The sequence below is a fragment of the Castor canadensis genome, chromosome 5 (genome assembly GCF_047511655.1).
Source record: "Castor canadensis chromosome 5, mCasCan1.hap1v2, whole genome shotgun sequence".
Taxonomy (NCBI): Eukaryota; Metazoa; Chordata; class Mammalia; order Rodentia; family Castoridae; genus Castor; species Castor canadensis.
Genome location: NC_133390.1, coordinates 67723818 through 67751612, shown reverse-complemented (window position 1 = coordinate 67751612; position 27795 = coordinate 67723818). Strand labels below are relative to the sequence as shown.

The 27795-nt window shown below is 43.0% G+C and overlaps 2 protein-coding genes and 1 pseudogene across 5 annotated transcripts in view; 1 reads left to right on the top strand and 2 right to left on the bottom strand.

The window, feature by feature from the left end:
- The first annotated feature begins 311 nt into the window (after nucleotides 1-311).
- Nucleotides 312-17662, top strand: Popdc2 (popeye domain cAMP effector 2). Of its 2 annotated transcripts, none has more exons than XM_074073230.1 (4): nucleotides 312-1274; nucleotides 7167-7275; nucleotides 12012-12561; nucleotides 17179-17662. In XM_074073230.1, exons 1-3 carry the CDS (start codon nucleotides 784-786, stop codon nucleotides 12516-12518), a joined length of 1107 nt encoding a protein of 368 aa, XP_073929331.1. In that variant the 5' UTR covers nucleotides 312-783; the 3' UTR covers nucleotides 12519-12561; nucleotides 17179-17662. The 2 variants fall into 2 exon arrangements, with proteins under 2 accessions (XP_073929331.1, XP_020032122.1); XM_020176533.2 differs by having other exon boundaries at nucleotides 313-1274; nucleotides 12012-12420.
- LOC109694537 (vacuolar ATPase assembly integral membrane protein VMA21-like) lies at nucleotides 11085-11387 on the bottom strand (annotated as a pseudogene).
- Nucleotides 17663-25201: 7539 nt separating the features above from the next.
- Pla1a (phospholipase A1 member A) overlaps nucleotides 25202-27795 on the bottom strand; it is a 36649-nt gene continuing 34055 nt past the window's right edge. For all 3 annotated transcript variants that reach the window (XR_012447959.1, XR_012447957.1, XR_012447958.1), the window contains one exon: nucleotides 25202-27326. The gene's annotated coding sequence lies outside the window, so the exon portion shown is untranslated. The remainder of the gene's footprint in view (nucleotides 27327-27795) is intronic.

Below are 27795 nucleotides of genomic sequence, written 5' to 3'. Positions count from 1 at the left end.
TTTTCCAGTTTTCACTGCTGGAACTGTTTCTGATAATAGTCTCATGCTTTCCTCTTTTGATATGTCCTCCTACCTCATGAGAGCCCTCTGGCCCTCCCCAAAGCCAGCTCTGCACACTGTCCTGCCCGCAGTGTGGAGGTGAATCCTCTACCTGCCTCTCTTGACCTGAGGTCTTATCTTGTCCTCTGGGAGGTATGTTAAGTGCTCTGCCAGCCTGCCTGTGTGCCTGGCCTGTTTTTTCTCACTGCCAGCACCTCTTGGATTCCAATTCCAAACATGGTATCCTTCTGGGGTCACCCTTTCTTCCGGTGCCAAGACGGAATGCATTCCAAATGGAACACAAGTGTGCTTCCCTTGCTGGGCTCTCCTCATTCTGTTTGGGAACAACAGAAAGCAGGATTTGACCGCTTCACCCTGCACGGCTGAAGTTTTCACTCTCGTAGCCCTACCTTTCTCTTGGGACAATTTATGTTTTCCACTGAAGCAAATATGAAGACTGTCCTAGGAAACCTGAAGCCAAGGGAGCTTGCCAGAGTCCTGCAGGGAGGGCCAGAGCCATGCTGAGGAGAGAAAGAAAGAAAAAAAGTTTTTACATTCTCCCTGGAGCATACTATGTTCTGGCATTCATTCCCAAAGCCACTGGGAAGCGTTTCTCCCAGCAGAGGTGACTTGGTGGTGAGAAGCCAGAGGTGAGAAGACACCTGGGGACACATTAATTCGTTTTCTGAGCTTTCTGTGTGAGAACAGTATCAGAGGTCAGCAAGGCTTGGAGACACCCCAAAGATGAACGCCAACAGCAGCTTGGTGGGCCAGCTCCTCTTCCAGGGGCCGGTGTGCGTCAGCTGGAAGCAGGCTCTGGAAGGGGCTGTCTACCACCTGGCCAACTGCTTCTTGCTCCTGGGCTTCATGGCAGGCAGTGGGGTGTATGGATGCTTCTACCTTTTTGGCTTCCTGGGCACGGGCTACCTGTGCTGTGTGCTGTGGGGCTGGTTTGATGCCTGTGGGCTGGACATTGTCTTCTGGAGCTTCCTGCTGACAGTGGCTTGCCTGCTTCAGCTGGCACACCTGGTGTACCGCCTGCGTGTGAACACACTCCCTGAGGAGTTTGACCTCCTCTACAAGACACTGTGCCTGCCCCTGCAGGTGCCTCTGCAGACCTACAAGGAAATCATTTGCTGCTGCCAGGAGCGGGTCTTGACTCTGTCCGTGGAGCAGACCTATGCTGTGGAGGGTGAGACACCTATCGACCGCCTGTCCCTGCTGCTCTCTGGCCGGTAAGCACCTGTCATTGCCATTGCCCAGAATTTCTTTCCCCAGCCCACACTTCTTATTTCCTGGTGTCCCTTTCCATTTCATGTTCCTTTTCATCAAGGGAAGGATGTGCAAGTCAAACCAAAATAGATTTTTTGAGGAGTTTACTTCCTCTTTCTCAACATTTTCCAAGAGGAAACTAGGTTATGAGGCATCTTCTGGTTGGCTAGAATGAGTGATGGATACTTGCTGCTAGGAGGTGAGCATGAGTATTTCTTTAGCCCAGATCTGAAATGATATCTCCGCCCCCCCACCACACACACCAGTGTGTGGTGTCTCAGCTGCAGCAATGTCTATAAGCCTTGGAGGGGCTACATACACCCTTGGTTCACTTTTCCATTCCAGTTTTTCTATTAAGATTCTTGCAGACCAAGAAGTCAAGTACTGTAAATCTGAGGACCCACAGTGGCAGACGAGTAGTGATGTCCACGTGTGTCTCATTGGGGATTTAGTGGAGACACTTGCCTCCTCTGAAGAAGAATGGTAGTCAGACAATAGCAATTGTCTCAGTCAAGACGTGTGTGTCTGACATTTACATTCTCACAAGAAAACACCACGGGGCTCTGGGCTGCACACTTTGTGGACAACTGTGGATTCTTTTGAAATATTGCCTCAGTGGCTCTTTCCCATCCTTACCCCCTTCTGCCAGCTTGCTTAAGACCAAGAATATGGCCAGGTGCCAGTGGCTTATACCTGTTATCCTAGCTGCTCAGGAGGCAGAGATCAGGAGGATCAAAGCCAGCCCATGCAAATAGTTCACGAGACCCTATCTTGGAAAACCTATCACAAAAAAGGGCTGGTGGAGTGGCTTAAGTGGTAGAGGGCCTAGCAAGCATGAGGTCCTGAGTTCAAATCACAGTACCTACCAAAAAAAAAAAGACTGAAAATATGGTAGAAAAGTTAAGACGGTAATCAAAAGGATCTGATTTCAAAAAAAGAATAGGAAGTAAATAAGATTGACTACACCTCAAAGTGGTAAAAACAAAACAAAACAAAGCAAAAGCTTGATGGTAATGATATGACAACTAATTTTTATAGTAATAGTACACATTTAAGTATTAACTGTAGAATTCTAAGTATTATGTAAATAGGTTTTGATTTTTTTGGCTCATAAGATTTGGGTTGAGTGAGTTATGAGGGAAGGAGACATTTCGTTTTTTTTCTGAGTGAATTGAAAGGGTAAACAAAAACAATTATCTATAAACAAATAGGCATTGTGACTATTTCCAGAATGTTTACTCCTGCGGTTCCATGCTTAAAATAAAAACAATGCAAGGAACTTGCTCATTCTTGAGATCTGTGATGTTATTTGCTCCTTGTAGCTCTTCTGTTCAAAGGAGGGAATTGAGATCAGTAGAAGTGCCCCCCATTCTACTGTGCTCATTTGCTGGAAGATTATGATTACCATATGGTCCAGGTGTCTTATGTGTGACAGATTTACTGTGAACTCACGTAAGACCATGGCCTGTGAAGGAAAGAGGAGGCTTGCCCTTCAGCATAGTCCTTCCCAGTATACGTCACGTCAAAACTTAAGTTAGAAATTAGACAGTGTTGCTGGGACAGTTTCAGCGTTTGCACTAAGGGTTTGTAATTGTTGTTTCGTGTTATCTTTTGCTGTCAAGAAAGACTTTCATGCTGTTCCAGCTTTTGTAAGTTAGACAAGTGAGAAGAGGCTTCTAGCCTATGACTGGCTTCTGAGAACCACTGTATCCTGGCTGGTTACATTGTGGTACCAAACACCAGGAAGTGGGACCCCTTTGTGCTGCCCTCCCTGTCTTATATGCAGACTGTCATGTACAGCCCTTTGTGCAAACCTCTTAGGTGGTTTTTGTTTTGTTTTTTTTGCAGCACTGGGATTTGAACTCAGGGCCTACACCTTGAGCCACCAGTCCTTATTTATGATGGGTTTTTTGAGATACGGTCTTGTGAACTATTTTCCCAGGCTGGTTTTGAACTGTGATCTTCCTGATCTCTGCCTCCTGAGTAGCTAGGATTACAAATGTGAGCAGCCGGGCCTGGCTCTCATAAGTGTTTTTTGTTTTGTTTTAAAAAAAATTGCAGTCTGTCCCTTTCAAGACACAAAGAACAAAGTAACTTATTCAAAGCCTGACACCTGGTTAAGCTGGCTTACCCTTGCAGTTTGTGTCATATAAAATGTGAAGCACAAACTCCCACATGTACAGCCCCTGAGCAGGTAATTAAGTTCTTTCTAAGCTATTCACATTGGAGGAAATGACCCGTCCTCCAGAAAATCAAGAAGGAAGACGAGACAGGTAATAAAGTAGACCAGTTCAAATGACTTCAGTGAGACTTGAAGTCTCATTAGATGTCAGGAGGCATCAATCATTGGTAGCTTGCCTGGGGAGCCAGCTTCCTTACCCAGGGAGATGATGAGAAAACCCAATCTATGCCACAGCACTCCTTTCTTTCCCAGTGTCTTTCTTTCTTAGAAAAGCTTTTTCTTGAGGCTTTGATCCCCTTTTAGGGTGACACACAAATGAGTTGTTTATTCATTTGTCGTTTTTTCTTTTCTTCCCTTCTTTCCTTCCCTCTATTCTTCCTCCCTCCCTCCCACCACACACAGATATTAATAGTGCTAGGGACTAGGGATCCAGTGTTACATGTGAAAAATATTGCCCTTCTACTCATGAAGTTTACATTCCACCAAAAAAGTGCCATAGGGGTTAACCACGGATATAGTATTTTCATGAAGAAATGCAAAGTAATCAGAGCATGTAACAAGAGTATCTTACTTTTCTGAGGAGGTCAGATAAGACTTACTGAAAGGAGTTTTTAAGCTGAGGCCTGAGAGAAGAGGTCCAGCTGAAGACAACACATGTAAAGACCCTGACATCAGAGAACATGCACTTCATTTTCTCTAGTGTACTTTCATTACTCAGGGAAGTTCTTCCAGGCAATCTATATATTATCTGGTCTTACAGCACAAGTATGTTTTTGCTCTCAGAGGCTATGGGCTGACTCTGTTCTTAGCTTGGTTTGAGACCTAAATCCTCTTCTTTCTTCCTTCTTTAGGTGATCAGATAATAGGTAGAAACAGGTAATGGTTTTTGGCAATTTGCACATGAACACACACACACACACACACACACACACACAGAGGAATTGGTTAAGAGCAAGGCTTATACTCCTTTGGCCAGAACTTAACCCCTGGCTATACCTAGCAGCAAGAGAAATAGGAATATTCAGTCTTTAGCTGAGCAGTCATTTGTCCAGTTAAAACTCTAGCACCACAGAGGAAGGGAAAAGGCAGATATTGGAGAATAGACTGCCACACTGGATTTCCCAAACCTCCATCCATCTCTATCCTTATCTGCTTCTCAGTAGACTAGACACCCTTCAAAGTTCGACTGGAAGCCATCTTTGAGAAGTTGGTCACGAAGAGACCCGGTCTCTCTCCTTCCTCTATGCAACTGTTCCACAATAGCATTTATTACTTATGTGCCTGTGACTTCCAGAAACCTACAAAACTCTCAGAGGCAAAGGCTAGATTGTACCTGTCTCTGCATCCCCAGGCCTCAGGGAACACAGGAGGTGCTCCATGAATATTGTTTTTACCCAGTAGAGTTCCAGAAGTAATGGAAGGATAAGTCCCTGCAAATGAACATGTGTACCTTCTTCCTCCTTTGCCTGATGGAGGCACCTGCTTGCCTGGTATAACTCACTTCAGAAGAGAGGTTGAAGATAAAACTGCATTTTGGGGGAAAAGAGGAAAAAGCCCATACTGAACCCTCATCTTTTCCAGATACTGTAGCACATCTGAGATATGCTCACTCTCCCCAGACATAGTTGATGACATGAATTATAACAAAGTCTCCCAGAATGCGGGTCTCTGTCCTGTAGGGGCAAGTATCAGGCTAGGTGCTGGCCACGTGACACAGACAGCAAGCAGCATTAGTGGGGTTTCTCATCCAAGTTGTGAAACCAACCCTGTGGTCATGGGCAAGTCAAGAGCAGTTGTTTAACTGGCTGGTAGTGTGGAATAAGAATATTCATAACATTGAAACAAATGTATTAATTAAAATTCCTGGGTGCAACCACTGAAACCCAGTCTAGCTAGCCAAGGGTAGGGTAAGATATTTGAAAAAGCACAAGTATCTCTTATCAGACTCAATGACAGGCATGCACCTGAGACTCAGGTAGAAAGAGAAACAAGACAGAGTTCTATTGGGCATTTCATATCATTTTAGATTTCTCTTCCTTATGGTCAATTGGGCTATGTGCTTTTTCCAAGTTTGAATTACACAATTAAAAAAAAAACAAGGTGTTAGTTACTTAACAGAAGAGTCTGTTAGTTTCATCAGTGCCTACTAGTTGTCCCCATCTAAGACATGAGTCATATTCACTTAATTCTAGCTCCAAATTCCCATAGAAGGAGTGCAGATGGCTTAGCTTGGCTTAGATGTTTTACCCCAAGGCCATCCAAGACAGGACATATGAGATCTCATTGTTCAAACACAGAAGATGTTATTGTTAAATTCTGGTTAGTGAGGGTAGAGGTGCTAAGATCACCTACAAAAAGCTCTGGTGTGCGTAACATGGTGTCATGGTAAGAACACAGAATCAATTCTGCCGTTGATAACTATGTAACCTTACACTCACCACTCAGCTTTTCTCAGCAACCGAGTTTTTTTTAACTGTTGTTTGTTTTTGTTTTGTTCTGCGTTTTGAGACAGGGTCTTTCTGTGTAACTCAGGTTGGCCTAGAACTTGCTGTGTAGCCCAGGCTATCCTCAAACTCTTGATTCTTAGCCTCCCAAGTGTAGAGATTATAGCCATTTGCCACCATACACAGCTGAGCACCATGTCCAGGTATTTTTTTCTTAGTTGTAAAACAGAAAAGAAGAATCTAAGGACTTGGTATGTAGCTCAGTGGCAGGGTACTTGCCTGGCATGTGCAAAGCCCTGGGTTTAATCCCCCACACCACCAATTAAAAAATAAACAAAAAGTTAAGTTGTTTTGCTGGGCAAGGTGGCCCACACTTGTACTCTCAGCACTAGGGAGGCAGAGGCAGGAGGACCACAAGTTCAAGACCAGCCTGCACAACAACTGCGGTAAGCAGTAAGAAAAATTTGCCTTGAGTTATTGTGACAAGTAAAAGGACACTTATGTAGTAGCACAGTGTTTGGTATATAGTGGACTCACCAGTTCCTTCAAAGGTTGAAAAGTGGCTGTAATGTAAGCATGTGATGGAGAGAGCATGGCTTTTCACGTAGCCCACTGGGAAGGTGAAGGAACAGAAGTCACCCCAGGCTAAACCTCTAGAACAGCACTGTCCAGTAGATGTTCTAGACTTCTGTTGCACAATGTGGTAGCCACAGGCCACGCATGCTATGGAGCACTTGAAATGCGAATAGCCTAACTGAGGAGCTAGATTTTTTCACTTTATTTAGTTTTAATGAATGTAAGTGTGGGCTTAAATAGCCATGCATGGCTAGTAGGTAGCAGAGCTCTAGAGCAGTGGTTCCCATTCTGGCTGCACAATAGAATTGCTGGGCAGATTTTTAAACTGATAATATCCACATCCCACCTACAGACTCTTGTTTATTGCTCTGGGATAAGGTGCAGGCCTAGGTGCCTTTTAAAGCTCCCCCAGGGCTTCTTTTCTGTAGCCTGGAATGAAGGACCATGGGTAAACAGAAGGAGGAGGGGAAAGAGGACTCAAGAGGTCTCCGTGGGTTCCCTTTCTAAACAGCTTCCATATTTAGACAGGCTACCCTTGCTTTGGGCTACCCCATGCCTTAGCAAAGGGATTTCTGCTGGATGATTTGTACCTATTAGCAATGTGTGACTTCAGTGCCAGGTGTTTCCCACACTGTCTTCTCTCCCTTTGCCAGGGTTCGGGTGAGCCAGGATGGGCAGTTTCTGCACTATATCTTCCCATACCAATTCATGGACTCTCCCGAGTGGGAATCGCTGCAGCCCTCTGAGGAGGGGACCTTCCAGGTAATAAAGAGCCCGTGCAGCATTGTCTTATCTGTCCCTCTGTTTAACCCAGCAATAGCTGCATCTCCATCTTTCCCCTTTCACATCTGTCCTTTGACCAATGTCAATGTGATACTGGGGGAGGGACCATGACCACCTCCACCTCTGTGCAAAGAGTACCTGGACTGATGGTGAGGGGGGCAGGCCAGGGGTATGCTGGTCCTTGTAGGTAGTCATGTCACTCATGTGCCTAAAATCCTCCCAGAAGACTGTAGTGCCCATAAGATACAGACTCATACTTCTTAGAAGGTAATGTTAGCCAGGCGCTGGTGGCTCATGCCTGTAATCCTAGCTACTCAGGAGGCAGAGATCAGGAGGATCACAGTTTGAAGCCAGCCCAGACACATTGTTTGCAAGACCCTATCTTGGAAAAACCCATCACAAAAAAGGGATGGTGGAGTGGCTCAAGGTGTAGGCCCTGAGTTCAAACTGCAGCACTGCAAAACGAAGAAGAAGAAAAAGAAGAAGAAGAAAATGTAAAACCTTTAGTGATCTCTGGCTGCATCTCCAATCCTCATACACTTTGCTCATACCAGCCATGTCAACTGCTAGTACTTCCCCAAATATACCACGTTGTTGTAAAGCCCTGTGCCTTGACCCCAACTTGGTCTCTTCTATGTGAAATGCATTTCTCCTTCTGATGAGAGACCCCAGGACTTCACTTCCTCTGAGGAGGTGGCCCAGTCCACCTCCCCACCCCCACTCCCCATCCCAGCTTCCACTCCACAGTGTGCTGCTCTTGTTTCTTACGTTGATGGTGCCATGTTGCTCTCTGTTCTAACAGTCTGGGCTTCTTTCCAACTTCTCCATGGTGAATTCTTTGAAGTAAAATTTTGGGCTTCTCCTTGTCTCCATCCCAGGAACTAAAGGACATCCTGGGAACATAGGAGATGTTTAATAAAGCTTTGCTGAACTGGCTTGCCAGCTTCCACTTGTATCTATGAGGCTTCTAAGGGACATTCACACCCATGTGCCAAGTGGGGAGCCTGGCTGCTCTCTGCCAATCCTTCAGACTTGGTTACTTTCTTTGTAGTTCTGGAAACTGAATGGCTAGAATGTGGCAGGCACTGCATATTTTATGGCCTCACTGATTCACACAACTCTTGATTGAATATGAGGAAACTAAGGCCCCCAAATATCATATAATTCAGGTATAAAGCAGCAAAGCCAAGAAGTATCCTGAACCTACTCTCTATGTTCTTTGGTTTTTTTCTTTTAACGGAAAGACCATGGAGGGGGGCGGGGGGAGTTATACACACACACACACACACACACACACACACACTTCCCACCCTTATGACCCCCGCCCCCCCCAACCACATAATTTGCTGGTCCTAGGTCCCAGATGTTTCCTTCCACTTACATCAGGGAGTCCCTTTAACAGCATATAAGCCAAGCCCAGAACAGACACATGCCAGGCAGTGCCACTTGGCTGAGCAGGCGTCCATCCCCACCCTGACACTTGGCTCTGTGGTGACAGAGTCTGAGAGGCAATGTTCATCTTACTGCCAGGGCCACCAGCCATGGACCCCTTCAATCATTTTCCTACCCCAGTTCTCCCATGTGTCCACCCTCTCTGACTAGCACAGCAGTGCCCTCTGGGAACTCCCAAAGCCCATGAGAATGTTCAGGAGGGCTGAGTAGCCTTGAGCCAGCTGGACCATGGCTGTGACACTGACAGGAAGGAGCAGGTGGGGGTGGCTGGCATTCTCCCCTGAGTTATGCTCGAAAGGAAGGGCTGTCACCCCAGATGGCCTCTCAGCCTGAAATGTGAGTACAAGCCTATTCCTCCCTTTTATAGTTTTAGTGTGCCCTTCATTTGGAAGCAATGAGATGCACACATTTTCTGTTGGCTGTGTTAAGTCCCATTTCCTCTTTGCAAATGGGTCCCCCTTGGGTTAAATGTTGTTCCAAGTTATGGTTCATTCTGACCTTGCTTTTGCAATTATATAGCTCTTGTTGACTGAAAGAGCAATCCAAAGTGACTGCCTAAATCATAAATCACATGGTGCTTCACACAAATCAGTCATGCCCCTCAACAATGCAGTTACATCAGGATCTGATGAATGTTGGCACTGTGACACTTTTAGTCATCAAGAACATGTCACAGGAGACACCCACAGAAATCACCACTATACCAAGAAGCAGCCTGAATCTACTGTCTATGTCCTTTTTTTTTTTTAATGGAAAGACCATCAGAAGAGAGGAGTGTATACACACACACACACACACTTCCCACCCTTATGGACCCCCATCCCCTGACCACATAGTTTCCTCCCACTTACATCAGGGAGTCCCTTTAGCAACATATAACCCAAGCTCAGAACAGACATATGCCAGGCAGTGCCACTTGGCTGAGCAGGCTTCCATCCCCACCCTGACACTTGGCTCCCCATTTTACTCATCTAACTCCTGCTTACATATGTCATCTCACTGAATCCCTTCAACCAACTCTGAGGTGAGTGTTTGAGAAAAAGCTAGGTACTTGTCAAAACTATACAGACGTGCCCATGTACATGTAGGAACCAATCAAGAAGCTGATTTCTGGAGCCCCTTATGGAAAGGATTTTATACAAAGCGTGATAAAGTGACATCAGGTTGTTTTGCACCATATAAGATTGATAGTCTTCACTTGATTCATTCATTCACAAGTACTATCTACTGAGCACTTATTGTATGCTAAAGGTACTTATGAGCAGCACAGATACACGTCCCTTCCATCACACATCCTAGTGGGAGAGACTAAAAATAAGCCTCAAACATAATAAATAGGTAAATCATGAAATATGCTAGAGGATAATAACTGTTAGTTGTGGCACCTCTCCATGTTCTCATCGTCTTCATCATTCCCACTGTCTCCATCTGCAAATACCCATCACAAACCCTGCCAGTTCAAAGCTCAGATCAATCAAATTATAAAAAATTGTGTGAGGGTTGGAGTTGGAGCTGTGGCCCACGTGGTAGAGTGCCTGCCTAGCAAGCACAAAGTCCTGAGTACAAACCCCACTACTGCTAATATATATATATATATACATATATATCTATGTATATATAGTGTGTGTGTGTGAGAGAGATTCTATACCCTTTATCTGTACTACCCTAAACATATTTCTTTTTTTTTTTGCACTGACCAGGGATTATACTTTATGTGAAATTCCTCAAGACATTCAGATTAATTACAAGGTCTACAATTGAAGCAACTTTCCATAGGAAATTAAAATGCCAAATGCAAGGACCTGGCATTCTCATGACAGTTAGGGTAAGAATTGCTGTGTGAAGCTGGTGGAGTGGCTCAAGTGGTAGAGTGCCTGCCCAGCAAGCACGAGGCCCTGAGTTCAAATCCCAGTATCAGAAAAAAAATCAAGAATTCCTGTGTGAAATGAACTTCAGACTTGCTTCACTACTTACATCTTAATATATCCAGGGGAATAAAACTGAAAAACAAGAATAAGACAAAATGCTATAAAACATTATCATTGTATGATAATCAAATTCTTCTCAGCATAACATGTAACTCATTTAAAATATTAATTTGTGCCTGATTTAAGTTTTCCAAATTCTCATTTGCAGATGAGAGACTCAAAGTTAAAACTGATTGTACAGAACCTTGTATTAGGTGGGCCAAAATGTACACTGGTCAAATGTCACTCCCTGTAATTAACTGTAACATGTTCTTTAAGCTTTATTCAAATAAAATGTATTCATTATCAATACCCAAGAAACATTTACCATACTTAAAAAATCATTGCTATCAAAAGGTGATGTTCACTTTAATCCTGTTTGCCTTCATGCCACTGTCGTGACCCTTCATTCCAGGCCATGTACACAAAGAGGGCCAGCACCACATGAGCAGCGGCCACTGCAACAATGGCAGCACAAAAGTAACTATCCCTATTAGACAGCCCAAAGGCATCAAATAAGATTTAGTTGTGAAACACAAGCCAGTGGGAACCATAATCGATCGTTACAGCTGTGAAGAATAACAGAGTCTTCAGAGTAGATCCTGAGGAACTTTTGTTTCTGAACTCAGGTGGCTGCAGCACATTCAATGCTACTTTGTCAAGGTGCTCCATGGCATCGCCGCTGTCCACAGATGCTGGACAAAGGCTGGGTGCCAGTTCCAGTCCCGTTGTGCCAAAAGTTCCAATTTGGCTGTGCTGGAAGTAGTATGTTTCTATTTTAATCCCTGCTTTACCACTTATCATTATTTGAACAAGGATTTATTATGCACCTGCTGCACGTGGTATTGCTTATTCTCTCTACAAAGTGCAATTTAGCTTTGCATCATGGGCACAGTGAATACTCAGAAATGCCTAGATGCATGAAAAAAAAAAGAATGAGGGTATATTCTCTCTCTCTCTCTCTCTCTCTCTCCACTCATCTCAAAATGTATGCAGCCATTACTGGTATCCACCATGAAACCATGGCATATGAGAGTTGAGAAAAGAAGATAGGGAAACTGAGGCTCTGGGAGGTGGTGGGCTAATGAGCAAGTTGCTGAGCCAAGCCTCCTGACACAAGACATCCTGTGTCAGTGCACACACATAAAAGTCATTCCCTGGACCTCCTCTTACAAAGCCATGGATGAGTACTTCAAGGAGAGTACAGTCATTTGCCAAGTAGCCATATGATTGCCTGTGCTCAGCATGGACCTGCTTCTAGTATAAACCTCCTCTCTCTGCTCCTGACCCCCTCAGGTCACTCTGACTGCCGAAACCGAATGTAGCTACATTTCCTGGCCCCGCAAAAGTCTCCATCTTCTTCTGACCAGAGAGAGATACATCTCACGCCTCTTTTCAGCCTTGCTGGGCTATGACATCTCGGAGAAGCTCTACACCCTCAATGACAAGCTCTTTGCCAAGTTTGGGCTACGCTTCGACATCCGCCTCCCCAGCCTCTACCATGTCCTGGGTCCCTCTGCTTCTGATGGAGGGCCGGAGTCTGACAAGGATGACAAGGAAGTCTGCCAGCCAGCTGCGTCCCCTGCTCAGAACATGCCCACCTCTGTCCAGTCAACACCCCCTTGCTCTCCTGTTCCGGGTACCAGCAACCTTCCTGCCCCTCTGCCCCTGGCCAGGATGTCCAGGCCAGACAGCGGCGCCCTGGGTGAGGACTCCACCAGTCTGGTGCTGGAGGATTTTGAGGAGGTGTCAGGATCAGAGTCATTTATGGATTATAGGAGTGATGGGGAGTACATGAGGTGAGGGCTGAACTAACATGGGCACAGTCATCGGCTCAGGATCCCATGTAAGTACGCAGGAGGCAGCTTCTGCCCACTCTGGCCAGCAGCTCGCCTTAACTCAGCTTGTAGGGACAAAAACACTGCTGCATGGAGCGTCCCCTCTCAAAGGACTCACAGCATTAATCCAGCTCAGTCCAGGTGCATGCATGACATGAAGAGATTTTCTAAACTCAGTCTTTATTTAACAGGGTGCCTTTTGGAAAGTGGGCTGGTTGACATTCAGAGTGGACTGGTTACTTGCTAATTTTTTTTGCAAGGTAGGCCACTGCTGGACTGAGGGGATTTTTACCCGTGGCATGTATGGTAAAGGGAAAAGAGTGCTGTTGTGGTTCTACTTCCTATTGACTGTCTTGGCATACAGTCAATTCTGGAAAGCAGCTAGCTGTTACTTAACCTGGATGAGACAGAAATTGCTGTGTTAAAATGGCATATTTTAAAGCAGATCAAGACAGGCTAAGAGTTCTGGGAAGAAAATGTCCCCATCTTGCTCTCCTCTTGCCCAGTAGAGGATGTGTTGGTCACTTGGGCAGAGGACTGGATGCTGCTCTGGTTGACGTTACTGGGGTGGGACAGGTATAAGAGTGCCTTGGCTTTCCCCAGCACCCAGCATGTGTGGGAGGTGGGCTGGGCCTGAATCCAGAAGGGCCTAACAGTGGGGTCAGGGTTTCCCTCCCAGGCGTGCGTACGTAGGCCCCACTTGGTATTTCTGAGAAATTGCTTTCTTGTTTCCCCTGGCTGTTCTCACAATGCTGTGACATTTTCCTCCAGGACTCTACCCAATCATGATGGAGGCCTGGCTTTTCCTGAGGAAAATCCCACTGTCCTCAATTTGAAAGGCATTTTAAGTGAAGGAGGTGCAGAGAGACCCACTATTCTTTGGGAAGCACCAACAAATTTCCTGAGAAACCAACCCAGTGGTTAATGCCTCTGGGGGCACGAAGTAAATGAGTGAATGTCTGTGTACTTTCAAAACCAAGTCACATAAAGGATGAAAGGGGGAGAGAGAGATATGAATGATCAGAGTGTAGATGTTTGATTCTGGGGTCATTCCAGGGCTCTAGCTAAGACTCATTTGCTCTGTCCCCACTTACCACTCTTCCCCACCTTCTACTTGGTCATTCTGTCCATGCTTACCCACATGTGCTATGGGTCCCTCGCTCTGTCCAATCTACCCACCTCACACTCTCATCAAGTCAGAGCTCTCAGTGTCCTCCAGTGCTTCTTCCTGGCTTTCTTCTCTTTCCCTGGTTCTATTTGCTTTTTCCCTTCTTCTCCCTTTCTGACTTCTGCCTGATCCTGGGTGCCTCCACTTGCTGCTTTTTAGTGTCCCTCTCCCTCTCCACATGTCCTGAATTCTATCTAATTACTCACCTATTTAGCTTACCTATTGCTTTCTTTTCCTTCTGTCTACTTTCTGGCCTTGCTTTCTCTTCTTTCTCCCAAAACTCCCCCTTACTAAATGTTTTTTGAAACAAGGATTTGCTGTGTAGCCCAAACTGGCCTCAAACTTGCCATCTTCCTGCCTCAGCTTCCTCACTGCTGGGATTACAGGTGAGTACTACCATGCCTGACCCTATCTTAACTCTTAACAAGAGTTAAGATTTACATTTAAGTGAAGGTGTGAAAATTCCCAACTTTAAGAATTTGGGGGGCAGCACTGGAGTTCGAGCTCAGAGCCTCTTGATTTCTAAGTCACTTGAGCCCTTTTTTGTCTTAGTTATTTTTCAGATAAGATCTCAAGTTTTTGCCCAGGTCAGCCTTAATTGGTGATCCTCCTAGGATTTCTGGTACGGTGCCACCACACCTGGTTTATTTGTTGAGATGTAGGAGGGTTCTCACTAACTTTTTACCCGGGGTTGACCTTGAACCACAATCTTCCCAATCTCTGCCTTTGGAGTAGCTGGAATAATAGGTGTGAGTCACCCCACTTGGTCTTTAAGGATGTTTCCTAAACAACAGGAGGCAGACAGCATGGTAAATAAGAAAGAGACTGGGGCTGGGAACCCAAAGTCTTGGCTTTTGTGTCTGGCTCTGCTACTAAGTAATTCTGTGACTTTGCAAATCATAAAACCTCACTGAACCTCACTTTCCTCATTGAGTTGTTGGGCCGTCTGTCCCCAGGAGCCTTCTTGAATTGATGTGAGAAGGCAAAGGATAAGATTTTCCAAGAAGGCAAAGACCAGCAGTCAGTCAACCATGCAATGGACAGTAGCCCTGGGACACTTGCATGTCTTTCAGAAAGAACTCTGCTATGATTCACTACCATTTCTCTAGCTACTTGGGATTGTTCTCCCTGTTGGTGGTGACTCCTGCTGGGCTATGGCCTAGAAGTATTCTATTCTGTACCTGTGAAGAATCTATCACTGTTATGAGACTACAGTGCAGACAGTCTATGTCAAAGGTCACATCTCAGTTTCCCGGTCTTCATCCTTAATGCAATGGTATGATATGCCTCTTTCCAAATTCAGACTTGTCTGAAACTCAATAAGAAAATTGCTAATATTACTCTCTAAAGTACAGGCATGTCAACATAAGGACAGTAGGTGTTTTGTTTGTGACAGAGAAAAAAGTGATAGAGAAAAAAGGAAAACTACAGTTTACTCTTAAACTGGAGTTTTCAGAACGACTTGAAAATATCAAATTGGCCAAATTTCAGATAGTTTTCAATTTAGCCTGTGATAATAGGATAATTTCACTTGAGATCTTTTTCTGAAATTGTAGTTTTGGATGTTTTGCTTGACTTATTTGCCATCTAAGTTATTGCTTTAATAAATAATCATACTCCCTTATAGATATGATTGGTGGGAATTTACTATTGTTTCCTTTATAGGATAGAGCATAATTCCCTATCTATCTCCTGGCACTGTAGTTACCAAAATTTTAAGCTCATTGTTATTTGTCCCAGCACAGTACTTATATAAGAGGCATTGTTAGGAAGATTCAGCCTATCACATTGACACCACTGCTGGTCTTGCACACCAATCTGATTTAAGAACAACTAAAAATAGCCAGAACTTCCTCTGGAGCTCTTGTCTGAAAAGAGTATATTATTTAGTCCGGTGGTGCCCGAAATTGAGTGAAAATAGGTGCTGCTTCGCCTACCAGACAAAGCAGTGCTGGAAGATAAGTACTCACGCAGGATCTTCCTGCCTGATTCACAGCACCCCTGACTTCCTTGGGGTTTTTCAGCTTTCATTGTTCCATTCTGTGTCTTACTAATTAGAGATGCTCAGTAAAGGAGGGACCTGTGTAGAAACGCACTTCAGAGGCAATCTGTTGAATTAGGTAATGACTCTGTTACCACTGGCTAATTTTGGCCACTTTGGATTATGTTTTCACATTGTTCTGGAAATTCTGTGGTTTGGAAAGTAAAAAGTCCATATGGTTTCCTCTCCTTCTCTCTTATGCAAATGACAGATTACAACACAGAGGCAAACTGTGGTTCAGGGAAGGAGCCCATAACTTAATTTGGTGTAGTTCTTGTGGGCAGAAATTGAAGTAAAGACTGAAAGTTTTAAGTAGAGAAATTTCAGTTTAGGGTTCATAGATTGCTCATGGGGTAGTGAGTTACTTATTGGAAGAGTTCAAGCAGGAAACAAAAGCAATCTTCTCAGGTTCTGGGAAAAAGATGCCTGAGATTATTGTGCTTAAGGTAACTTCTGACAGCCATACTGTGACTGTGACTCTAAGATCCAGACTCTGGTCCTGTTGGGAGCTGCCACTGGGAGCAGGTTCCTCATCTGTGGAACAGGCCAGATATACCTCTGTCTTCTTCCAGTTGCTGTGAGGATAACTGAGACAAAGTGTACAAAGGAGCCAGTAAAGCACTAGTCAGATGAGCAACACAGCTTAAAATTCTATCGTGTGTACAACTGTCCAGCCCCTGTCCCATACCTGATTATCCTTCTGCTTTGCCCAGTCTGGCTTTCCAAGAAGGTGGTGACAGAATCCTCTGACAACAGAAAGAGGTGGAGACCTACCAGAACATATCTAGTTCCTTAGCTTCTGGATAGCCAGGCTATGGTTTAAGTGTCTGGGAGGAGACAGATGTCAGTCATACTATGTCAGGCTCTTTCTCTAGCAGGGACTGTTGATGGTTGACAGTGGGAATAAATAGCACTTTCCTTACAGAACCACTAGAAAGACTTCTGGGACAGAAGTCTTGATCTTGAAGGTAGCCTGGCACTACTAGTCTCCAGTAGTACCCTCTGCCTGCCAGAGGCTCCCTGTGTCAGTCAGGCAGTGGAGCAGCCCCTTCCTGTGTCCCCCCACAGCTCCCAGCTCATTTTTCCACTTCTGCTTTACAGGCATTGGGTACAATTAAATTTGGGAATTGGCCAGGTGCCATTGGCTCACTTCTGTAATCCTAGCTACTCAGGAGGCAGATATCAGGAGGATCGAGGTTCGAAGCCAGCCCAGGCAAATAGTTCATGAAACCCTATCTCAAAAAAACCCTTCACATAGAAGGGCTGGTGGAGTGGTTCAAGGTGTAGGCCCCAGTACCACAAAAAAGGGTGGGGGGAGAATTGGTAGAGATTAAAATAAACCTGAAAAGAACCCTGTAAAGTTAGACAAGCTATCTGAAACCAGTGCTGAAATCTTCCCTCCTTTTCTTTCCACAGCTTCTAGAACTCCTCTCCAGAGTTCGTCTCAAGCTGTGCCCAGGGCATGGGTCCCTTTGGCTCCAATCCACACTCCTGAACTTTAATGATCACTGGACTGTTGCTTTCTTTGTGGCCAGGACAGATCTTCTGTGTTCACAGGATAGTCATGCACATACCTCCTCTTACCCACTGGAAGACTCCTGGGCAAGGTGGGAGTAGACACTAGGTGCCAGCACTACAGCTATACCAGAGTGCTCAGTGACACTGAGAAACTCACCCTCAGGAGCTGTCCTTACAAGAGAAGGTGTCCAAAGGTGCCAGGCCAGACTTCAGGCCACAAAACCTTGATAAGGTTCCATGGCCTCTGGGCCTTGCCTGTCAGATGGGCTATAAAGCACACCTCATAGGGTCATTGTGAGGATCAGTGTGACCCTGTAGGTAATGCACCTGTGACAACATGGCCTGGCACCTAGTGAGCTCTAATAAATCACCTGCTCCTCTCCCTATGTTGTTTCTTTGAATTAGTAGCTATCCAAGAAGTGTTTGCTCATGGTGGATTTTTTTTTTTTCAATTAAGTTTTAATTTGTGGAAGTAGAAACTTAAGATCCTAGTTTTCCCTTAGGCTTTTGAGTTCAACTTACAAATCTCTCATTCTATTTATGATCCTAGTATTAAACAATAGATTGTAGGAGGAATTTTATAAACATAGCTACTTAGATTTCCTTCCTTAAACATTTAAAAGTGGATTTATAAATTGAGTACATTCTATTTCCTTTTTGTTCCCTAAATTCTTTAACATATATTTTAGTTATCTATTGCTGTGTAATACCTATATCCAAAACAGTGACTTAAATAGACATAATGATCTTTTTTTGCTCATGAATGTAGCACTATCCTGGGTTCAGCAAGGCGGTGATCACTCAGAGTTTCTATGCTAAAGCTGTCAGATAGTAGCTGGGGCTGGAACCATCTCAAAGGCCTCTTCCTCATCCCTCATCCATCTGTCTGGACTGGAAAGACTCAGACAACTGGTCCACTGAGGAACCACTGAGGAACCTTGAAGATTCTCTCTCTCTCTCTCTCTCTCTCTCTCACACACACACACACACACACATACACACACACATACAGAGAGAGAGAGAGAGAGAGAGAGAGAGAGTTGGTTCATTTTTGTGCTATATAGTCCTCTTTTTTTTTTGGTGGGACTGAGTTTTGAACACAGGGCTTCATACTTGCAAAGCAGGCTTTCTGTGGCTTTAGCCACACCTCCAGTCCCATACAGCTCCCTGTTGGGTGACTATATCACAATGCATTCATTTGTTCTAATATCAACGGGTATTGGCACTTTCCAGTGTAGGGTGATTTCAAGTAGCGCTGCTGTGGACATCTTTGGACATATGCTCTGACATGTATTTCTTGAGCATATATCTAGGAGTGGGTGTATGTATGTTCAACTGTAACAAACACTGCCAAACACTTTCCTTAGAGGTTGTACCAATTTGCATTCCCACCAGCAGTGTCCCAGTCACCTTTCGTCCTCCCTAGTCATTGTCACTGTCTTTCTTTTATTTCTATCTTAGCCATTTGGACACATGTAGCAGCATGGCATTGTGGTTCTAATGCCATTTCCCTGTTGAGTGGTAAGGCTGAATAACTTTTCTGTTTCTGTGGTTTTTTTTTTTTTTCCTTTTTGGCTTTTGACCATAATATCTTTAATTGTAAAATGTCTATTCTAAGTTTCTGGACCATTTCTCCATTTCTTTGTATGCTTTTGTTTGTTTGTTTGCTTTTTGGAGACAAGGTCTTGCTGTGTAGCCCAGGATGATCCTCCTGCCTCCACCCTCTGACTCTGGGATTAGAGGCATGCACCACCACACCCAACTGTATACTCTCTCTTACTGATTTACATAAATTCTTTAAAAGTCCTCTGTTGGTTTTATGTATTTTCCCCCAATATAGCCTTTTACCTGCAGCTCTTCTCTTTCTCTGAATGGTATCTTTTGATGAACAGAAGTCTTTATTTCACTAGTAATTTATCAGTGTTTTTCTCTGATTAGTGCTTTTCGTGTCATGTTTAAGAAATTTGTTCCCCCCAAAGATATTCTCTTATCTGGACATTTTATTGCTTTACATTTCAGTGTGGCTTCTGTTATTCTGGATTTTGTTTTGGTGTTGATATGAAGGGTCCATGTGGATATTCGACTGACTGAACACTACTTATTGAAATCACTACTTTATCCCCTCTAGTGTTCAGCGTCCCCTTGGTCATAAATCAAATATTCCTATATTTATAGGTCCGTTTCAGAATTTTTAATTCTGTTCCATTGGTATTTTTTTTAATCTGTTAACAATGCCACTTTGTTGAAGTTATTGTAGTTTATGACTAGTTTTGTTTTCTGTTAATTTTCTTGCTGTTCTTTAGGTCTTGGTTATCCTTGACCTTTCCCTTTGCATCTCCTTTCAAATTTTATTAGGATCCAACTCATACTGTGGATCAAGTGTGAAAAAGTTTTTTGTCTATAATGTTGATTTTTCAATCAGAAACATGATTTAGCACTTGATTTATTGTGGCATCCTTTATTTTCTCTCAAGAGCGTTTTATAGTTTTCCAGGTATATTTTTTAGGTTTCTTTCTAGGAATTTGATGTGATTATAAATACTATCATTTATTTTTTATTTTCTCATTGTTTATCAATGGTATATATATATGTATATATATATATATATATAGTTAATTTTTCAACTTTCATCCAGTGATCTGGATAAGTTCACTTATTAATTCTAATTATTAATCTATAGAATCTTCAGAATTTTCCACAGATAAAATTATGTTTTCTATATATAATGACAGTTTTATGTCTTCATTCCTGATCTATACCCTCTTCTTCCTTCTCCTTTTTCTTTTCTTTTTGGTGCCTGTACTGGGTAGGATCTTCAGTATAGGGATAGAAAAAGGTGATAGAAGACATCTTTCTCTTATGCCTGACCCGAAGAAAAATAGTTTCAATATTTCACCATTAATATGATGTGTACTAGTTGGTTTTTATAATAGTTTTATTAGATGCAAGAAGTTCTCTTCTATGCATAATTTGCAAATTTTCATTGTGAATGAGTATTGAATCTTATCAAATGATTTTCTGAATTTGTTGAAATTATTTTTTCCCTTTTAATCTGTTAATGTTGTGAATTATACAAATATATATATATATATATATATATATATATATATATATATATTTAAATCATGCATTCCTGGAACAAACCCAACCTATTCCTAGAATAAACCCAACCTTATTAGGATGCATTTTATTTTTATGTATTTCTAGACTTGGTTTAAAAATATTTTGTTTAGGATTTTTGGATCTATGAATCTTATAATATCATTGTCAGGTTTGGGTTTCAAGGTTATGTTAGCTTTATAAAATGAGTTGATCTCTCTCTCTTTCATTCCGTGGAAGATATTTTTAAATCAAAATATTGAACCCCACTTACTTGCCTTACCTCTGCTCGCCCTGCCTTTTTCTTTGCTCAGTTACTCATGCTCAAACCCTTGGAGTCTTTTTTACCAGTCCAGTCAGTTCTGTCTCCAAAATATATCCTGAGTCCTACACACCTCTCCACTGCACCACTAATTTCAGGCCAGCATTACTTCATAGCTAGAATAAAAATGTCTGCTTTAGATCTATATCTGGTCTCCTGAGTTCTCCTGTTTCTCCTCCCCATGACCTATTCTACACATAGAAAAGTGCTCATGTGAACACATGGGATTCTGAATGTTTTTACCATAAAGAAAAAAACTGAACATATGCAAGATATCACTCTCTCACTCAAAATTTCCAATGATTTTCTATTACCCTTGAATAAAATCCAAACTTTTTATCATGTGATATTAGTCAGGGTTGGCTTACTTAATAGCACATATTTTATTTCTCTCTTAGTCACAGTCTAAGAGTTTGTGTGATTCATAAGGGCAATTGCACTTCATGCTACAAGTTGGTGAGTCAGCCAACTTTGACCATCAGGCTCTGTCATCGGAAGGAAGAAACAACTTGATTATCCTGTGCTAGTTTTCCTCTGCTTTGGCCCGGAAGTGGCCAGTGTCACTTCTGCCCACGGTCCATTGACTAGATTTAGCCATATGGATCCAATTAAGGATCAACTTTGGACTTTGTTGACTAATGGGTGGGAAGTGTGGGGAAGCAAATGGAATGCTTGATGAGTCCAACTCTTTAGCCACTTCTGACCACAGACCCTATGCCCACACTTCTTCCTGCTCTCACTCTCACTCCTCATGTTCCAGCCACACTAGTCTTGCTGTCCCTAGGACAAGCCAGCTCCTTTATATTCTTGTGCCTTTGCAGTCATTCTTCTGACTGGAGTGAAGTTCCCTCAGACCATCTCTTGGGGCTGGCACCTTCTCAGCTCAAATGTCACCAGTCCAGCTAAGATGCATGTCTCACTTCACCATAACTCTCTGTCCTCTTGCCCCATTTAGACATTCAGAGCCCTGTCTTCTCTCCCATCCCCAGTTTAGGATTCCTATTAGTGCTTGGTAGGATTTAGGTGTCCCACATAGCTTTTATGTTCTCTCATTTTTCTGAAGTCATATTGTATATTGATTCTGTCTCCTTCATCTACATTTCATGATAGAAGGCCCTTTCAGTCTTTAGAGATTGGACAGTTTTCTTGCCAACTCTTGACAGCTATTATGGAGAGTCAATGAAGCAATAGACAAATAACAGCATCTTTATAGATTTGAAAATAGCATCTTTCACATATATGTACAAAATATTTTATTTATTTAGAAATGTTTGCCAAAAATACAGATTCAAGGACCTCATATGCGTTCACATTAGGGTCCACATATGTGAAAAGAAAGTCTATGAGATTTAGCTTAATCTTTTCAGCAATAAAATTTGACATACAATCAGATTTTCTCTTGGAGAGGACAGTAAATATTCTTTAATCTCGTGAATATTTACTGGGTGTCCCCTGCTGTCAAACACACATCTGTTGGACCACATGGTTAACTAGGTATATCCTGCATGGTCCCTGCATTCACAGAGCTTAACATCTAGAAAAGGAGAAAAAGGAGCTATGGTCCTCTCCCCACCAAGGCCTTACTAAGCCCTGCTCTCTGGGGCCACCTCCTCTGTGGTGAGAGACTCCTCAGCCCCTTGGCTAACCAGGCATCCATGGCTCATGAAGAGTTCAAGGTGAGGCTGGGTCCCTGACATAGACTCTATGAACACCCTGCCAAGCTGAGGAAAGCATGGTGGGAATTACAAAGGATGTCACTTATTGTTGCTGAGGTCAGGGTATTCAGAGCTCAGAAAAGCAGAAGCCATCCAGGTGGAAGAAATGGCTCTGAGAGAGCAGCCATGGCATCTGGGCTCTAACCAAAAGGCAAAGGGGGCTATACCTGTGGGCAGGTGTGTGGTGAAGGGTAGCTTTTTTTAAACACTCATGTATGATGGACTTGAGTGGGGAGAACAAATTCAAGGGACTCAGCAGAGGCAGTGGATATGATCAGTGGGGCTTGAAATACTCAGGTCCAGAAGCAGGTGATGACCACTAGGACAGAGAGGCAAAAACCTGTGAAGACACTGGGGAGAAGAGGTTCCACACCTCTTCTCTGTAGTCTTACACCAGGGTTTAAGGGGCTTTGCAGACCTCCATACAAATCTTGGGGACTGAAGAAGTGTGAACAATGCTGTCAGCAGTTTCAATTCCTGTCCTCACTGAGTGTGTACACTGCCTGCCTCCCACTCAGAATGTACCTGCAGATCATAGGACTTTATTTCACTTTTGGTTGGCTTCTCTGACATGAGCCTTCCCCAAAGTGTTGTCTTCTACACAGCACATGGTTGGTGGCAAACTGTCACATGATTACTTAGCATCAGTTGGGGAAGCCCAAAAAGCACTCAGTATACAAATCAGATTCATTCTGTTTGGAAACTGAATCTTTGCTCAAAGGCATGGAGCTGCCCTCCCTACCTTGGGCCCTCTGCCCTTAACTCCTGTTCATCCCTCAAGGTTAACACAAATTTCCTATCCTTCTCACCCTCTCCTTGCCATCTACCTCATTCAACACTGACTGGTTCCCTGTGGGAATCTACAGGCCCCTGGACCACATCCCTCGGTGCTCATCTCTTTGGAGGCTAACTCTCTTGGCACTGGGGAGGTGGGGGGGGGCCTGAGACTTTCCATCTATTGCTGAGGTCCCAGTACTTCCTATGGTGTCATGCTTGGCATTTACTTGATCATTGTTAGATGTCTGCTCAACTCAGTTGCTAACCCTTAGTAGAATGAGTCATACACCCGTTTCGAGATGGGTAAGATTAACCATTGGGATTTTAGAGACTTCTAGTTCCACTTTGCAGTTCCCTTTTGCCTCTTTCTCCTGCTCAAGCCAGGATCCTTTCACTGACTCTGGCCACTGAGGAAGGATGGTTTTCTGTGTGGTTTCTAGAGGGCTTGCAGAGTGGCTCAGGCCTAATGCTGCCATGTCCTGCTCAGGGACAACTTGTTCTCCATGTCTCCTTCCTTAAGTGTCTGAAAGGAAAACATTAGCTACCCTTTATCCTCCTCCATTTCTTCCCTTTTCCCTGAATTTAGTTTCTTGTAAGCTGATTTCTCTGTGTTCACACTTCTGTTTCCGCACCATATCTCCTAAATTATTTTAACATCTGTCTTTTCTTCAATACAAAAGTATATATTTTAAACTCTCACATTCACACTGGGTTATATTATCTAACCTGGTAAAGCCTACTTTAATGCAATCAAACATATGTTTTTTTGTGTGTGGACACATGAATTTAGCTTGGGTCCTCAGGTCCAGCTTGGGAAGCACCTCTTTCTGGGGACCCAGACACCAGAGCTGCCATTAGCCCTGGAGAGGCCCAGAATCTGCCAGTTTAGACAGAATTCTTGGGAGCTCTGAGCTTAGAATCTGTACTTGTAAAAGCTGCCTTAGGGCTATTGGGGTTATTAGGGTTGAGATGAGAGCACGGAAATAATTGAACTGCCGGTAGTAACTGCTTCAGGACTGTGAGCTCCCAGTGACATGTCACATGATGTCCCTAATTCCTAATTTGGATTATTGACCCAACTCTCCTAGAGTAGCTAACTCACATAGTCTATGCTGAAGTAATTTAAAGTAAATTGTAGCCCACCAACCTTGGCACAAGTAACTCTTGTTCTTATTCTCTTACTAATATGTAAATTTCCAAATGGAAGAGTCCATCCTGTCTTACTTGTGTTTATACCCTCAACACCTGGCACATGGCCAGACACCTTGCTATCACAGCAATGTCTGTTATATTGAGGGTTTTTTGTTTTGTTTTGTTTTTGTGGCCCTGGGACTTGCTCATGTATATAATAACAAAAGAAACAAACAAAAAACCCAGCAACAACAACAAAAACCCCAAACCTATCTCATGAAGTTTTTGTGAGAATTCAACAAATCTATATCTCTTTATTTCTAAGTCTAAATCCATATCTATAAAAGCATTTAAAACTATTCCTCACAATATACCCTTACCCAGCACAACAATAAAAAAATAAAACTTTGCCTGACACATAGTAAGCATTCAGTAAATTATAGTTACTATTAAGAGAATTGACATGAGAACAGTACACACAGAAGGCAGACAATGAAGGCTTGCTGCATGAGTGAATAGACATTCTGGTTCTGTGACTGCTTGTCTCCAGTTTTACCCATGTCCCTTTACGCTCCAGATAAGAAACATGGCAGCAGGCAGGTTCTGGATTGAATCTTGGGTTGAGAGTCAAAGGGAGTGATCTCACAGTTGGGGTAGGTTGACTTTTAAGTCCCAACCAGGAGGGCTGCGTGAACACTGAGGGACTTTTAAAGTTGGGAATGCTGATGATAAGAGGGAAGGGACACTTTTGGCTGATCAGTCTTACCCCAGAGTAAGTGAAGTATTTACTTCCAGATAAACACTGTCCCTTGTTTATCTTCTAAAGCTTATTAAAGTTCATATTCATGTGTCCCCTCCTTCCATGTCACCACCTCTGTAATTGATGTACATACCGTGAACCATGTGTGACTATGTCAACTCTGTTGTCTTGGAGCAATAGTTGTGTTTTATTAATCTCTCTTTTTTTTTTCAATGTTGTTTCTTCTTTTTTGTTTGGTTCATTGGTTTTTCTTTCTTCCCTTTTTCCTCCCCTCTTCCTTTTTTATGATACTTGAAAAGTTAAAGGACTGTTCTGTATTTATAAATAACAAAACTATTGTGCACTCAAAAAAAAAGCTCATATTCACATGTCATAAAGAATTACAGCCATTAAAATCCACTAAATGTGCAGTGTGGTTTGTAAGTGCAAGGTAAACAGCCCACTAGCTGTGCTTTTCTCTCCTGGCTGTTTGACTTTGGGCAAATCCCTTGACATGGAGGTCTTTCTGGGTCTCCATGGTTGATGACTAGTTTACAAGGTTTTCTTAAAGAACACAATGATAATTACAGTGGATCAACTTAGTTGGGGTCAAGAATTTCTTTGGGAAAAAGAGTAAGAGAGAAATCAAGAAAAAAGAAAGATCTGGTCATAGAAGTTCCTGAACTCCAGGCTCTTCTAAGAATCTCAGAAGACTAGGAAAATTGTGGGGCAGGAGAGTAAGTTTAAATTGGTTTTATAAGGAATTATCTGGCACAGGTAAACAGAATGAACTAGGGTCAGAGTGGAGAAACTGGAGGAAAAGTGACAAGAGCAGAGGTTGGTACCCAAACTTAAGAGTTTTACAGAGGAAGCAGACAGGGCAAGACAGATGTCAAACATACTGGAAGAAATTGAGAAATGGTGGCTGAATGTGAATCAGGTATTAAGGGAAAAGATGGAAATGACTTTATTTTTAACACTGTGATGTTCTGAGTTAATGATGACTTAGGCTTCAAGCTTGGATGTTTGGATAATGATGGGTGGCTGCTATCATAAGGAGAAGATGGGGGAAGCTGGTGATTTGGTTTTGGGTAGATTGAATTTGGGGCATTATCAGGACACTAAATGGACACATAAAGCAAACAATTATGGCTTCACAGATGAGGGGTGAAACTGAGGATCAGAGAGCGTTTCAAAATCTTCATAAGGCCATGGAAGGACTTAGGCACTAGGTATTCTTATCACCCCCAAACTCTCCTCAAAGGGGAAGAAGCTAACTTCCTCTGAGGTGGAGGGCGGTGTGGTGGCCATTCCAAGGTCTGGAGTGTGCCTAGGTCAGAGTGGTATTTGAGATGATGGAGCAATGTGTCACTTTCAGGCTGTCAGACTTTGGTTCAGATCAAGATCTGGGTAAGAATTAAGAGGTTAGGAAAAAATTATGTTTCAATATAATATCCTTTATATGCAACCATAACTTCCTCCTAAAGAGATTTTAAAACATCAAATGTAACACTAGCAAGTGAAATTTTAAAACAAGATGAATAAATGAAGATTACTCTGGACACTTATGAAAAGATGTTGACCACCTTGTGCCCAAACTCCTTTTCTCTGACTACGCCATTAAATTATTGTCTTTAACTCAATTGGAGAAGCTTTTCCTTCATGTTTTAGCAAGGATTTATTTTGGTATAACAAGATAAAGTAGGGAGAAGTGGGGTAGAGGAGAGAGAAACTGTTCCCCATGGAGAAAATGGGTGGAGAATCATTTCTTGTGTGCAGCCAATGAATTATTCTGTAAGGAACACAGCTTTTAACAACCTCCCTGTCTTCTCATAGAAGCCTGACATGACACATACACAATAAGCTAGTGAGCACCACTACAAGGCACCTTAGATACAGAATGAAATCATATATGACACCCAGGTTTCTTGGAAGAGACAGAACTGGAAGTGGACCAAGCAGAGAAAGGAGATTTATTACACGGCTTGGGACACACAGTGGGAAGAGGCACAGTGAGCACTCAGCTCATCTTCAGTCATCTTTGGAGAACAGACATGAGCTATAGGTTTAAATAGAAAACAACAGGGGTGCAAGAGACAAAAGGTGTGCATAAACAGTTCCAGTCGCAGGTGTGGTCTGGTTCGTCATTATCTCAGTCCTTGTTCTGGCATTGTTATCTAGAGGGTGGTCATTCCTGAGAGGTCTCTACTTTTGGAGGTCATTTCTGTCCCTTGTCATGAAGATGTTATCAGTTCTGTCTTCCCTGGAATCGACATGATTACAAAGTTACTGCAGAGAGAATGGCTTAGAGCAAAGACAGATACAAAATGAAAGAGAGATGCCATGCTTTTCTCCTGCTTTCAGTTAATTCGTGGACCTGAGTAAGGAGTCAGTGCTTTTCAGCAAAAGCTGTTTGAGTGCCTCTTACAATTCCCCCCCTTATGTTTGAAAATTCCTCAATCCTGGCTGGTGGCAAATTAGTACAAAAGGGAACAGATGGCTGACAAGAAAGTCAAAAGTACTTGTTTATGTCTAAAACTATAAACCATTTTGAGCTGAATACAGAAGAAGTAAAAGTCAGAAGACATCCAGTTAAATAAATTGTGTAGGGAACCCTTTTTAAAATAACTCCATGAGCACAGACTACTAAAATTATGTTTTTAGTTAGGCAGAGCGGGGCTAGATTGAGGAGAGCTCTATTTAGAGAAGACATTTTGGTTGTAAGTCTAGAA